Genomic DNA, 13,614 nt, shown 5'->3' on the forward strand with positions numbered 1-13,614 from the left:
AAAAGAGCAAATCAGGGCTTAAATCAAGAGTCAGCTGTTTTAAAATTACAGTACAACTAAATACTAGTATACCAATAAATGGTTTTGCCAAAATCATTTGGTTAATTGGTGTTTACCCTGAAATAACCTGATGATCTGTTTTGTTCTGTACGCTGCCTGTCGTGGATAAGTGGCTATGAAAGATGGATTGATGGGTTTTTTTGGCTTTGTATATAGCTCCGTAGAACTTTTTGCAGTTTTTGCGTTATTTGTTTATTGTTTGTCGTGTGTTCTACATACATGTTTGTATTGGAGGAGCTGCTTTTAATCTCATCGTACAAGTGTATAGTGACAATAAAAGTCATTCGTTCATTCACTTACTATACTGAAGAATTTTATTTGACTGTTTTCTGCAGTTGTTTTTCCTGTTGTAATTTATGTTCTGTGTGACTCGAAACAATGATCATTCCGATGTCACTCTCTACAAATAACCATCAGACAAAACGCAATTTAGTATTTAGATGCAAGGATCCCATATGACATCACTGCACAAACAGCCCCGCTGCATTTCTGACACTCACACGAGGCGACCCGGCTTGCCGGCTTATTCTGAGATATTACCAGCAATTTTACACTGTTGTCCTGGTTATTTGTGACCGCGGCAGTTTGCAATGATGGATGAGAGCATCGGCTAGATGAATAATATGTTAAAAATGAGAGTAGAGTTACAAGGCAGCCAAAGCTATGTTTTTGTGGAATTACTTCAAACAGTCAGCCACTTTTTGGTACATTACCAGTGGTATTGCTGTACAGATTAGTGTAACATTCCATTGATGCTCATTTTGGGTTTATGGACATACGGTTTTCTTTCATTCCTTAAATATAGGATTGTTTTTTTTTTTTTTTAGATCAAAGATGCTCAGTCTAAACGGTAACACAGGGCTCATGAGCTATGAACTGAAATATGAACAAGGAACTGTTATGAAAGGCGGCGCAATAAAGGGGCTCAGATTTACAAATTCTTGCCCAGTGGTGGTAGAAAAGAATTGCCCTGTGTGTCTCACTGCTCCCAACACGAGCTGCATGGCACGCGCATCCGTTTGCATGCCCTCGCACATGCAGAATAGCCCACCGCCTCATCCCTGGGAAGGACCTGAATGGATCCTTTGATTCTGCTCAGAGACGCCACATGCGTAGAGAAACCATTCCACCAGGCTGCAAACCTGCAGAACACGTCCACTCAACAATTAGTCACTGTTCCACTGCAAAAAAGGCATACAAAACTGTATGTTTGCCAGCACTGGAATTAAATCACGTTTGGTGGTCACTGATAAGGCTGTTTGGATTCCTCTTCTTCCTTTCAGGCTTATCTCTTGCTTATCACTTTCTTATTCTTGCTTTTGCGTCAGGAAATTATGCTCACGTGGACTTACAGTCGAGAGTCAGTCACATTTTGTCATTTTGTTTAGCACAAAATGTGTTCATGCATTCATTTGTGGGATCATGTGTCCATGTAGGTTTTTGTTCATGTTAGTTCATTATTCTCATGATATTTGATCTTTTTAAACAAGTTGTACAACAGCTCTGTGCAATGTGCAACAGCTACGCATATTGCATTGCTGCTTATCTAATACTGGCTAGTGGTGAGTCTGGAGTCTGTCCCAGGAAGCACAGGGCAGGTGGAGACGCCCTGCCCAGGATCGCAGTCCATCGCAGGGCACACACAAGCGCACTCACACAATGGGAAAGTTGGCGACGGCAGTTCACCTAAGCTATGTGTTTTTGGAAAGCGGAAGGAAACCAACGTCATCGAAGAAGGACCACACACCAAACTCAGACATACACTGTGATGCCCAACAGCCTGTCCTGCTGCCCCTTTATTAACCCAATTATCCTGCAGTCTGTAAGCACGGAGGCACCCTCTTTTAACGACTACGGGGCCAACATCTTTTCTTCACAGTTGTATGAATTCATTTACATTCACATTTGCATATTTAGCAGATGCTTCTGTCCAAAGCCATGTAGAGGGGAGTCAAGTAGCACACTACAGACATAAGTGCTGTTAGGGGTCGACTGGGCATAAGAGCATCTAGGCGGAGCTTCCAGTGATTGTCCAGGTACAAGTGTGAGCAGCTCTGGAGCAGAAGCTACACAATAACATCTAACAAGGCAAGAACCTACTAAGGCTATTCAAGGACCTGAAGAGCAACATTAGAACATTCAGGGAAGGTAAAGAGGCATCAGGCTGGGATTATCCATGCAGGCCGTGCATGTGACAGCGATGTTCAGGCATTCATGGACGCACCAGGTTACAAACAGGGAGGAAAGCATCACCGCAGGCAGATCCTCTTGTCTTGTAACCTGACTCTGTCCTTGTTGGGACTTGGGAGGATGTCTGAGTCATGGATGGTCAGTCCTGAGAGCCAGAACAAGCAAGACACACGAACTCAGAGACATTCTCACTGGACCCGCTCTCGCACAGAAATGCCGCCACACACTTAAAGGAAAGCCAGTGTCATCTGTCATTTGAACAATTGCATGTACAGCTTGTTTCACAGGTGTAAAGTCAGAGCAGGTACAGAGCCAGTTTTCACTTATTGATCACTTGATCACTTCAAGTAAACATTCTGCGTTTAGCTCCACAAAAAACCTGCAGTTGAAATTCTGTTGAACTCACATAATTTTTGTATGCATGCCAGTAATATATAATGGATCTGATTTTTTTCCCTCTGATGTCTACCATGGCAAGACATTGATTGCAGTGAACCCTGATCTCCAGATCAATGTTTTCTGAAAGCAGTCGGCCATAAACCAAATTTCACATTCAGCATAAAAAAAAATAAGTTCATTTCGCTAACCTGAGTGTGTGGCCATTCAGATAATTGCAAAATGTAAGTGAAAGATATCTGCTATGGTGGAACATTAACATCAGTAGTACCTTTGCACATTAATGCATGAATCCTTTCATATATTAAAATTCCAGCAAGAGGCACCCATGCAGGTTAAATTACAAAGAGAGGAGCCTTAATTAAACAAAGAGGACAGGTTTTGCCACTTCACTGGCGGAGTCACATCTAACAGATTCAGGGAGTTTTGCATTTCCAGTAAGCCGGCCTTCTAATGAAACACAACGGAATGCAGAATTAGCAATGATATTACCACTGTGTAGAATATCCGATGCACACGTCTACAGGATAAACATACACATACTTTGTGGCCTTTGCAGGAATAAATCTACAGAATCCTGTCTTACTTTCTAGGATTTTTTTCCCAGTGAAATGGCCCTCTCTTTATCTCTCTGCCGTTTACGTATCGTTAGTACTGCCTATAATTTCCTCCTGCGCTGGAGAGCTATTACTCAGGTCAGCGAACTCTGCCATTGTGTTGATTGAGTTTTCTTCCTTGGTCTCTCAAGCGTGTGGGAGATTCCCCATTCTCCCAGTTGTATTAACTGGAACGGAGCGCCCAGTCTGTGCAGCGACTGGGCATCTGGACAACACAGGTACCTCAAGGAGCCATTTCCGGAGCTGTGAGGGGGGGGGGGTGACTTCCGTGGAGTGCTACACCTCAGACTCCCTAAATCTCAAAAGTCCTCCACTTGTCAGAAGCCCCGGGTGTCCAGAGTGACAGAGCGCCCCCTATCACACTACTCACTCAATTTGTTTCTTGGCCCAAGCTCTTCAATTAAGGCAAAGAGGGACGGAAGGATCCGTTGCAGCATGTAACGAGATTCCTGACTAATCAGTCCCTTTCCTGCTTTATCTGAGTGATCAGGACACTGGGGAGGATGGGTAACCAAGGCAGGGTTGATGTCACGGCGAGATGGACGGGGGAGGCTGGGATGTGGGTAAACAGAGGATAAATGGCGAAGTGCACGATTCAGCAGAGCTGTGTCCCTGCTGGGAGTCTGCAGGAGAGGTCGTTACTGGGAAGGGGGGGGGGGGGGGATGATTGAAAGTGAGAAAACATTAACAGGGCCCGCTGATCTAATGATCGAAATAGGACTTGATGAGCTTCTCCGTCGCTGCGGAGAAGGTGTCTCTTTCAGCGCCCCCGGTGCTCTCAGCGGAAAGGTGAGCTCATGCTTTGAAATGACTCTGACCTCATCTCTCAACATGGAGCTGGAAGCTAATGTTAGCGCGCGGGGCATACCTGAGGTCCAGGCCTCAAAAGCCCTCTGTACCCGCGCATGCTATTCTGGATCCTGTGCAAATGCATGCAAAACATTACATCCAGGGTGATAAAACATTATGTTACCCCAAGCATGCATGCATTTATGCTATAACATAATTGTTTCGTACCAATTGAAAATACAGCTGTGTGCATGAATATATAACAAATGTATAATATAATAATTTTCCTGTAGTCCGTTGACTGATTGTTTTGACATTGACTTATTGACATAAGTAATATTATTTACCATTATAAATAAAAGTCTTCCAGTCAAACAGCCCTTCCGCTGGTGACGTTCCTGAGCTTCTACATGCTCTTCTCCCATTACAGATCAGAAATGTCTCTCATGATCCATGCAGGACACACGGCGGTGGCGCGGATGTTTTTAATGTCGTATTTTATATTTTTTTCCGCTTCCGCGCGCCTGCTTCCGATAACGCTCCCGGAGAGGGACTGTTCCCCACATGGCCATCGCGTCCCAGAGACGGTGCCGCCGCCGGAGCCTGTGCCAGGCCCCCCCTGGGATGCCCAAGACGACATTTCCGGGACATGCCTGTCCTGACGTGGGTGAGGCGTCCTGGCAGATGCCAGGTTCCTACTGAACGGTGCACCTTCACAAGAACACAGCTGGATCTCAGGGCTGGATGCAGGCAGAACTTCACCCAAAGTGGAGTGTATGCTATAACCTAGCTTACAACAATAACGCAACATCTTATTTGTTTAAACATCTTAAAACAACAGTTACAGTCAAAACACTTAATTTTTCTAGTCAACTTGTGCAGTTATGGAAATGAGAGGTACAGTCATCAATAGGTTAATGAGCAACCCTCAAAATATTCATCAGGAGAAGAAAAATCCTGACTCAAATCAGCCTTGGAAGAACCATTTCATCAGAATATTATATGCCACATGTTGCATGCAGTTAAAAAAAGGTTATGTGTTATGTAGCTGGGCTAGGTTTAGTCAGATGCTATATAGCAGGACAGACAAAAACTAAACAAACAATCCTTTCGTTCTGAATCCAACCCCAGTTGTTTAGAAAAGCCTGCATGTCTCTGGGGAGACAGTCGGACTGTAATTTATGCTGTGTTTACACCATGTTTATGTGTGGCCATGTATTAACACTGATAAAATGAATGCAAGAGGAACAGCAGAATTGGCCAGGAGGTATACAGTATGTATCAGACTGCATTGCACTGTTCAGAGCAGCTTATATATAATCACACAGGAATGTTTAGTTTGTGCTCTCATGCCGGGAACTACATTGTACACAACTACAGATTAAACAATGATAAAGATATAGTAGATTATTTAAATGATAAAGAATTGTAGATGAATATTAAGAACCTTCATCTTCTGATTAACTTTTAACAAACAAGATGTTAAAGCACAGCCCAAGAATTCATCATTATGAAATGATTCATGGTTATAAATAAAAATTGACAGCTAATTTTACGCAGTAACTAGGTTTTCTTTCAACCAGATAAAAATAGTTGTTCAAGCAATGAGAGGAGCTTTAGTGTCTGAGTTTAAATCAAAAGTTTAAATCAAAAGTTTTTTTTCCTGTTATTGAGGAGGGAAAATGCAGGAATGTAAAATATACGGCAATGTTGAAATATGAAACTCTAATCTGCAAAAATCATTAAATTAAAGTTGCACATGCAAATGTTAAGCACATTCAAGGGGTTAGACGTAAGTGATAGTTTAATATTTAAATATATCACGCTGAACATTATGAAGTATATATAAATATTTGTTACTTTATATCATGCTTTCATTTGCAGGTGTTGAAATGCTTAGCCGTCTCTCATTTTTGTAGAAAAAAGTTGGACTCTTTGATGTGGTTTGCTGGTGTCTTCAAGCGGAAAGAGTTAACAGCCTTGACGCCTATATTCCACTTTGATGGGTAGACAGTAATCTGTGCTCCCTGTAATGCTGAGTAATGCTGCAAACTGGACACAGTGAAAATCCCTGCAGTCAAATGATTCCACAGCTTCACAAGTAAAATCATGTCTGGGGTAAGAGACACCTTTGTCAAAATAAAGGGAGACTCGGCAAAGATCTGAATGTTGAACATTGACAAATGATCTAAAATTCTTTTCTTAGAAACTCGAGTATGATGTAATTACAGTTCAAAAAAGAAAGCCTTTTATTTAATTGAGAAAATGCACTGCTGAGCTAATTTGTTGCTGATTTAGTTAAAATCTCAAATCTGCACTGATGACATTCCATCTCATGACTGAGTATTTACTCTTTCACAGTCTACTGCTAAGGAATGAAGAACAGCATTAAAATTGTTCTGGTAAGGGGCGAGCAGTATGTTTTGGGGGTGATTTAATTGTGTGAAAACACAGGAAGTAAGGACTTCCTACCGAACCGAGCGCTGTACAGAAGACATTAAATTATGTTGATAGCTAGATTTTCCTATAGCACCCGAGAAACAGTGTAATATTGCAGGAATCTGTCCACATTTAGAGCATGTACCTCAGACTTTGTAGGTCAGAAAGTTTGCTCTTCTCGGAAGTCAAGGGGACAAGCCATTTCGTGTCACCATACAATCTCAGATCTCGCACACTCTTCAATGAACTGCAACTGATTGTCCATCGCCCATTTACCCTCAGATGGATGCACACACACCTCCCTTAATGCTCCACTCACATCACAAGTGTGACCACAATCCTTCCCCATAGCTAGTGAGCCAGAGGCAGCAGACCTTGGCGTGACCAAAATGTCACCCAAAGAGGAAGCATGCGGCTTGGAATAAGGGGGGCATTTACATCTGGATGAGCATTAACTCATTTTTTTTATTATACTTCATGGCATTTGATAGCCATAGAAGGCGCTAATCATTCAGACGCCCCTGAAACATCAACAGCGCAGATCTTATTGAAATGACGGTGAAATCCTTTGCACTCTCTGTCCATTCTGAAGGGATCCTTTCTCTAAAGCACGGAGCATTAACCATCCCGGTTGTAGCGCACACATGGCTAAAGCAAAGCTGTTGGCTAATGCTGTTCATTTTAATCTTAGTTCCCAAGTAAATGCATTTTGTCCCATGTATGTTTAAAAATTATCATTGTGAAACTTTTAAACTTCTCTCTCTATTTTAATACAGGAAAAATACATATCTTGATGCTCGATGAGCAAATAAATGAAGTTGAGATAATATGAAATTAAATAATGTACGCAAAATTGTTATTTACAGCATTTATTGTGTGTTGTGTCCGCTGGTTTATTTTTATTTATTTTTTTTTATGAAATGGGCAGTTTAGCTCTGAACTCATGACTGGACCCTTGTCACCGATCCTGACAATGAGTCTCTGTGTATCTACATCAGAAAGGTCCCTGATTGTGTGATGGGCTGGCCAAAGCGGTTGCCACCGTGAATAGGTGGGTGTCTGTGTTGAATTCTGTCACTGGGTTCGACTGTGCCCGGGCAGCTGCACGGTATTCTTCGGGGGCACTGCATTAGAGGGTACACCCCAACATGTGAGCTGTATTATTTGTATCTTAAGGACTTCCACCCTTAAAAGGCAGGAGAAATACTGGTTTGGGGGGGGGGGTGAACAGGCTGTTGCAAACAACAATGGCAGCGTAGAACTGCAACTGCAGGTGCTGAGGGCACGTTCAGGACAAGCCTTCATGCCTTGGATACTAGCCTTGGCTCTGCCCACCCGTTTCTACTAAGACAGGCGTCCCAGCAACCATGGAATGCTTTTAAAGAATGAACAACAGGCCAATGGTTGACGAAGAGCAGGCAGAGACATTTGTTTCAGGCTGCGGGGCCTGCTGTCGTGGGGAAGCCTGGGCTTCGCCTGATTCTGTCAGGGCCACACTGCCAAGCATTCCTGGGCACTGGATTGACATAATTTACTATGTTTAAGTGCGGATCCTCAGGACAGGCCGAAGCCAAGGACCGTTAATCAGACCCAATGCCGCTGTGACTTACCGTTATTTGTGACTACAGAGCAGCCGCCTGTGATGTTTCTGCGTCGTACTCTTTCACAGCACAGGGTGCCTGCTGGAAACACGCTTGAAAATATGTCAGACGGAGACAGCTGGGCATCGACCCGCGCCGAGCGGCACAGAGGCCGCGGCGGCTAGCTGTAATTTGGAATGTCGCTGTGACGCGGAAGTGGACATAGGTGGAGAATTTTGTGTTATTTTTAAAGCTTGGCTAGGTGCTACAGGATACCGTACATCTGCCCCACGTCCACATTTCCATATTTAAAGAGTTTTTAAATAATAAATATGTATTTATTTTTAGTTACTGTTCCTTAAACCCACAGGAAGTGCTGACTGAACATGTACCGATTCACTTCACCGACGTACTTAGCTTAAAGCATGAAGATACTGGATTGTTTTGCGACTTTCGGAGGATTACAGTAATGTCCTCCTGAAACAATTCTGTTTTGGGGTTGAAAGCCACAGCGACTGAGGAAATAGCTGTCTCTGCAGAGGACAGATGCCTCAGCTTCTGTGCAGGATACAATGCAGCCAGCTTCCAAAATTGGCAGTCCAGCCCGGAGAGGATGTGAGATAAGGGGGGAGCTTAATCTGCAGGGCTTATTTTTATTCACCATTTTTATCCCCCGCCTGCTGGGACATTTGTCTCCAGCCCTGAGAAAACAGGACCCTTTTTCACACGGACCTTGTTTTTGCTGGGAATCACCTTCTAACACACACACACACACACACCTCCTTGTCAATAGTCCCCTGTCCCTCACTCAAGTTTATGTGGATGAGTAGAAACTACTTAACCGAAAAGACCTTTATTGGCGATATTAACCATACTGGGCTAATTGCATTTGCCCTTTTCTGGAATTTCCCCTGGTGCATGAAAATACACTTTTATATTTGTCACAATTCTTCCAGGGCATGCAAACTAATGCTAATGAAAAATAGATATTAGTGACAACAATTCTCAGTCAGGTTTTTGGGCTTTGCATGGTCCCTGTATATGCTGGATAGAAGCGGGTGGGGATGCAGCATGTAATGAGTTGTAACATTACAGTGAGGTTCTGAGAGACACGAGGCGAGAAAAAAATCAGACAGGGGGAGAAGCTTGGCAGCAGTATTTGTTAAAGCACATATGGCTGACTCCCGCAGCCTCAGGATGGGAGTTAATTAAAACCCCAGCGGGGGGCGGCCATGTTGGGACATCGAACACAGTCAAGCTAAATACGAGGAGCAGCACTGAGCTGCACGTCCAGCACAGGGCAGGCTGCCTCCTCAGCTGTGCAAACAGAAAAATACGATGGCTTACGATGCATGACTTCACCACAATGATATTTTATCCAAGCAGCTCTTCACCTATACACTTCTGAGATTGCATTTAATCTTTTCACCGTTTTTATTGCAAAATTAACAAATGCCCATTGTTCTTATAAACGTTGCTGATTTAATGTATTCTAAATTATTATTACCATCATTTATTAAGTTAAATTCTTAACTAAACTAATGCAAATGTCTTGTATTCCTGTGCACTTTGCAAAATTGCACTAATGACAGTTGAGTACTTTAAGTATTTCAGTAAACATGTATATGGGAACAGTCATAATGATCTCAATAGTAATTCTGAACAGCGAGGAGATATTAGGGCGATGATGTAATCATCACACAGTTGAATTCCTACTGCTTTGGCTTCATCGTCAGTTTTGTGGGACCCGCTAACATAAGCTATTCCAGCACAGGAAACAACTGTTAATTGGGCGAAAGTGTTTGCAAATCTCCAGGAGATGCTGCTCTCAGCTATACTCAACAATGACCAATACTGACCAATCTGAATGCTAAAAAAAAACAGAAACATGAGATATTGAGACGCATGAATTTACTATCAGATCACAAGCATTAGCACGTAAAAGGTTTGCGGCATATCCGGTTTCAAGTGTGAAAACACAATTATCTCAACTCATAGGTTATGATGTCATAATAAATGATTAAGCAGCCATTCATTGATGAATTGCATAACCAGCAGTGGCAGCTAACAGTGTTTTAACGTTTCCATGGACGCTGTGCATAGATACAGGCAGATATAAAATTCACTATATTGCCAAAAGTATTGGGACACCTGCCTCTGCACACACATGAACTTTAATGACATCCCATTCTTAATACATAGGCTTTAATATGGAGTTGGCCCAGCTTTGCAGCTATAACAGCTTTAACTCTTCTGGAAAGGCTGTCCACAAGGTTTAGGGGTGTGTTTATGGGAATTGTTGAGGTCAGGCACTGATGTTGGATGAGAAGGCCTGGCTTTCAGTCTCCGCTCTAATTCATCCCAAAGGTGTTCTGTTGGGTTGAGGTCAGGGGTCTGTGCAGGTCAGTCAAGTTCCTCCACACCAGACTCGCTCATCCATGTCCTTATGGACCTTGCTTTGTGCACTGTTGCACAGTCATATTGGAACAGGAAGGGGCCGTCACCAAACTGTTCCCACAATCGACAAACCCAGATTCGTCCATTGGATTACCAGATAGAGAAGCGTGATTCGTCACTCCAGACAACACGCCTCCACTATTCTAGAGTCCAGTGGCGGCGTGCTTTACACCACTGCATCCGACGCTTTGCATTGCACTTGGTGATATAAGGCTTGGATGCAGCTGCTCGGCCATGGAATCCCATTCCATGAAGTTCTCTACTCGCTGTTCTTAAGCTAATCTGAAGGCCACACGAAGTTTAGAGATCTGTAGCTATTGACTCTGCAGACAGTTTGTGCCTCTGCATGTATTGTCCCCGCTCTGTGATTTTACGTGACCTACCACTTCATGGCTGAGTTGCTGTTGTTCCCAATTGCTTCCACTTTGTTATAATACCACTAACAGCTGACCGTGAAATATTTAGTAGTGAGGAAATTTCACAAATGGACTTATTGCACAGGTGGCATCCTATCACGGTACCATGCTTGTATTCACTGAGCTCCTGAGAGAGACCCATTCTTTCACGAATGTTTGTAGAAGCAGTCTGCATGCCTAGGTGCTTGATAATTATACACTTGTGGTTATGGAAGTGATTGGAACAGCTGAATTCAATGATCTGGAGGGGTGTCCCAATACTTTTGGCAATGTAGCGTATGTACCAGATATGAAGTCTGCGATGTATAAAATCAGAACACTGAACTACATTCAAGGCTGGTATTCATAAATGATAGAAAGCAGACTGACTTTCCCAGTTCCAGAACTATAACATAATTCCTATCAATACTATGTTAAAATGTTAGAAGATGATCAACATCACACTCACATTCCTATATAAGTCAATAAGTACAGAAAACTGTGCTGGAAATGTGAGTGATTTCTCATTATTTATCAGGAGATTTTTGACTTTCAGACAGAGGTTTACTGACTGTTCATATGATCTCATGAGGTAGCGCTTTACATTTCTCCCTCTTGTGACTGTAACTAAACCGATTCAGTCCTATACTTCATGTCAGAGCAAAACGTATTAATGGCAAGGTAGCTATAAAGCATTCCAAGGTTCATACACTCTGCTTTCACCAGTGACGATACACCTCTTCCCTGACTTACTACTCTCCACACCCGCATCAGACATGAGGTGTCATGAAGATCTGCCAGCCGCTCAGCATCTTCCCGCCTCTGCCTTTCATCTCCGATTTATAAAATAAATCTCCATTTCTCACAACAATCATACTTTGCAGCCGGATCTTCTGTTTCTTTTCGTCCATCTGCCCAATCAGCTGCTGTGGTTTCCACAAGTACTCAAACCATGACCGCACGTGCTTGCAGATCACTCACCTGAGTATTCAGCAACTCCTGATCAACTCACAAGTACTGCTGCATGCATTTGCCGGCTCCCCAGGTAGCTCAATGAGACAATGCAGTTAAATGTCCAGAACCTTAAAATGTATGTACTGTCAGGCATTTTTAAGCTCTTCACCTGTGACTTGGCCTCGGCTTTTCGGCAAAGATATAAGCCTGTGCGCTCATAATGCTTTAATGAACTCGTCCCTAATATCGTATTTGGCCGAGAAAGATATATAGTAGTTGGGAGGGATGGGAGACAAAATCAGGAATATTTCTCCCTGTTGCTAATCTCCCCACATCTACATCCTTTTATCTCTAAACTGGCACTATTAGAGGATGCATTAAGTGAAGGTTCTGGAAATCTGAATCTGTGGAGCCAGACAGCTCTGAGTGAAACAGACAGACAGACAAGCAGATTACTATCTTCCCAGGGATGAAGTTCATGTAAGCATCCTAAGCTACATTACTGCAGCCTGGTGTTGTTGTTCATCCTGTACAGATTTTCTATTCTGTACTATGGTCTCATGTCTTCTGGCTTCCCGGTATTGGCCTGTTGCTGGCCACATTGGTTGTGTATTGGGAGGGGCTGTGGTTAGTGTGCGAGGGTAAGCTGACACACATCATCCATCCACTGATGTCTTAAGAACAGGTGACAGACATCTGCAACTCTCATTTCCTTTCTGTATTCACCCTCCTTGTTTTATCTTCCTACCCTTTTACTCATTTACCTCTCCCTGTAAATGAAGACAGTCTTTTCCCCATAAGCAAGCCCACTCTTAAGTCATCTTTGCTCTCATCCCTTCTATATGTATGTAGGCAGTGGGGGGAACAAGGTACAACATACAAGAACGGAGAGAGGCTATAAATACAGAGATTGCAAATAGCATGACAAATAGCATGACAGTGCAGTGCAGACAAGTGCAGCACCATGCAGTAAATACACAGGACAGTCTGGATAAGCATTCAGACAGGACACATCCACTGGCAATGTGGTCCGACATACTTCTCACTGCCCCGCATTCGTCAGGGTCTCACCCCCACCACTTGACCTGCCAGCCGTGGTAGAGTCCTGTACGGGGCTGAAATAAAAGCCCTAGCTAGAGCCGAACCCGAGGGCTTGGGACCGAACCCAACTTGGCCTGAAATTGTGGAAATATTAGTCACACGCATCCATGCAGATATTTGTGAGCTTACGCGGTATTTTCTCCAGTGCTAGTTGGATGCTTGTTAGGTAGCTGGTAGATGAGGGAGAAAGGGTGGGGTGGATGGGTGTTGAGGGGTGATATGGAAAGTGCGAATTAGCAAAGGACCCAACAAGTGCAAAAAGCGTTCTGTGCATTAAAAAAATAAATAAATCGTGCATAAAAAAGTAACTCGATTAAACCCAAAGTTGAACATAAAAAACGAACCTGTACCCACCCTACATCCCGATACTTTGTTGGAGCCCAGATGGGGTCACAAACCTCTAAGCCCCGGCAGGGTGGGGGGCCTTTTGGTTTTGACATACTTCAGACTCCATATTGATTTCAAAGTCACGACTTACGAAGTCGTCCACTATTATTCCTGTGCAATTAACCAGCAGATACATTTCTGAAAGCAAGAGCATTTAAAATTAGCCACTGTGATCTTCGCACTCCTTGGCAGGTGCATGAAACAACGTAAATGGCATCTATGGGAAGTGGGACAGTTCAAAAAGAGTAA

General features: G+C 43.3%; 1 protein-coding gene and 1 long non-coding RNA gene across 4 annotated transcripts in view; one reads left to right on the forward strand and one right to left on the reverse strand.

The window, feature by feature from the left end:
• Positions 1 to 8,295, reverse strand: part of LOC125742851 (uncharacterized) — a 31,530-nt gene extending 23,235 nt beyond the window's left edge. For all 3 annotated transcript variants that reach the window (XR_007398214.1, XR_007398215.1, XR_007398213.1), the window contains exons 1-2: positions 8,102 to 8,295; positions 2,285 to 2,395 (exon numbers count right to left, since the gene is read on the reverse strand). This is a non-coding gene — a long non-coding RNA (uncharacterized LOC125742851). The remainder of the gene's footprint in view (positions 1 to 2,284; positions 2,396 to 8,101) is intronic.
• etv4 (ETS variant transcription factor 4) overlaps positions 4,501 to 13,614 on the forward strand; it is a 45,211-nt gene continuing 36,097 nt past the window's right edge. Inside the window, 1 exon segment of the mRNA XM_049015223.1 lies at positions 4,501 to 4,719. Within this exon segment, the coding sequence (XP_048871180.1) occupies positions 4,702 to 4,719 (18 nt within the window). The 5' untranslated portion in view covers positions 4,501 to 4,701.

The sequence above is a fragment of the Brienomyrus brachyistius genome, chromosome 5 (genome assembly GCF_023856365.1).
Source record: "Brienomyrus brachyistius isolate T26 chromosome 5, BBRACH_0.4, whole genome shotgun sequence".
In the NCBI taxonomy this organism is placed as follows: domain Eukaryota; kingdom Metazoa; phylum Chordata; class Actinopteri; order Osteoglossiformes; family Mormyridae; genus Brienomyrus; species Brienomyrus brachyistius.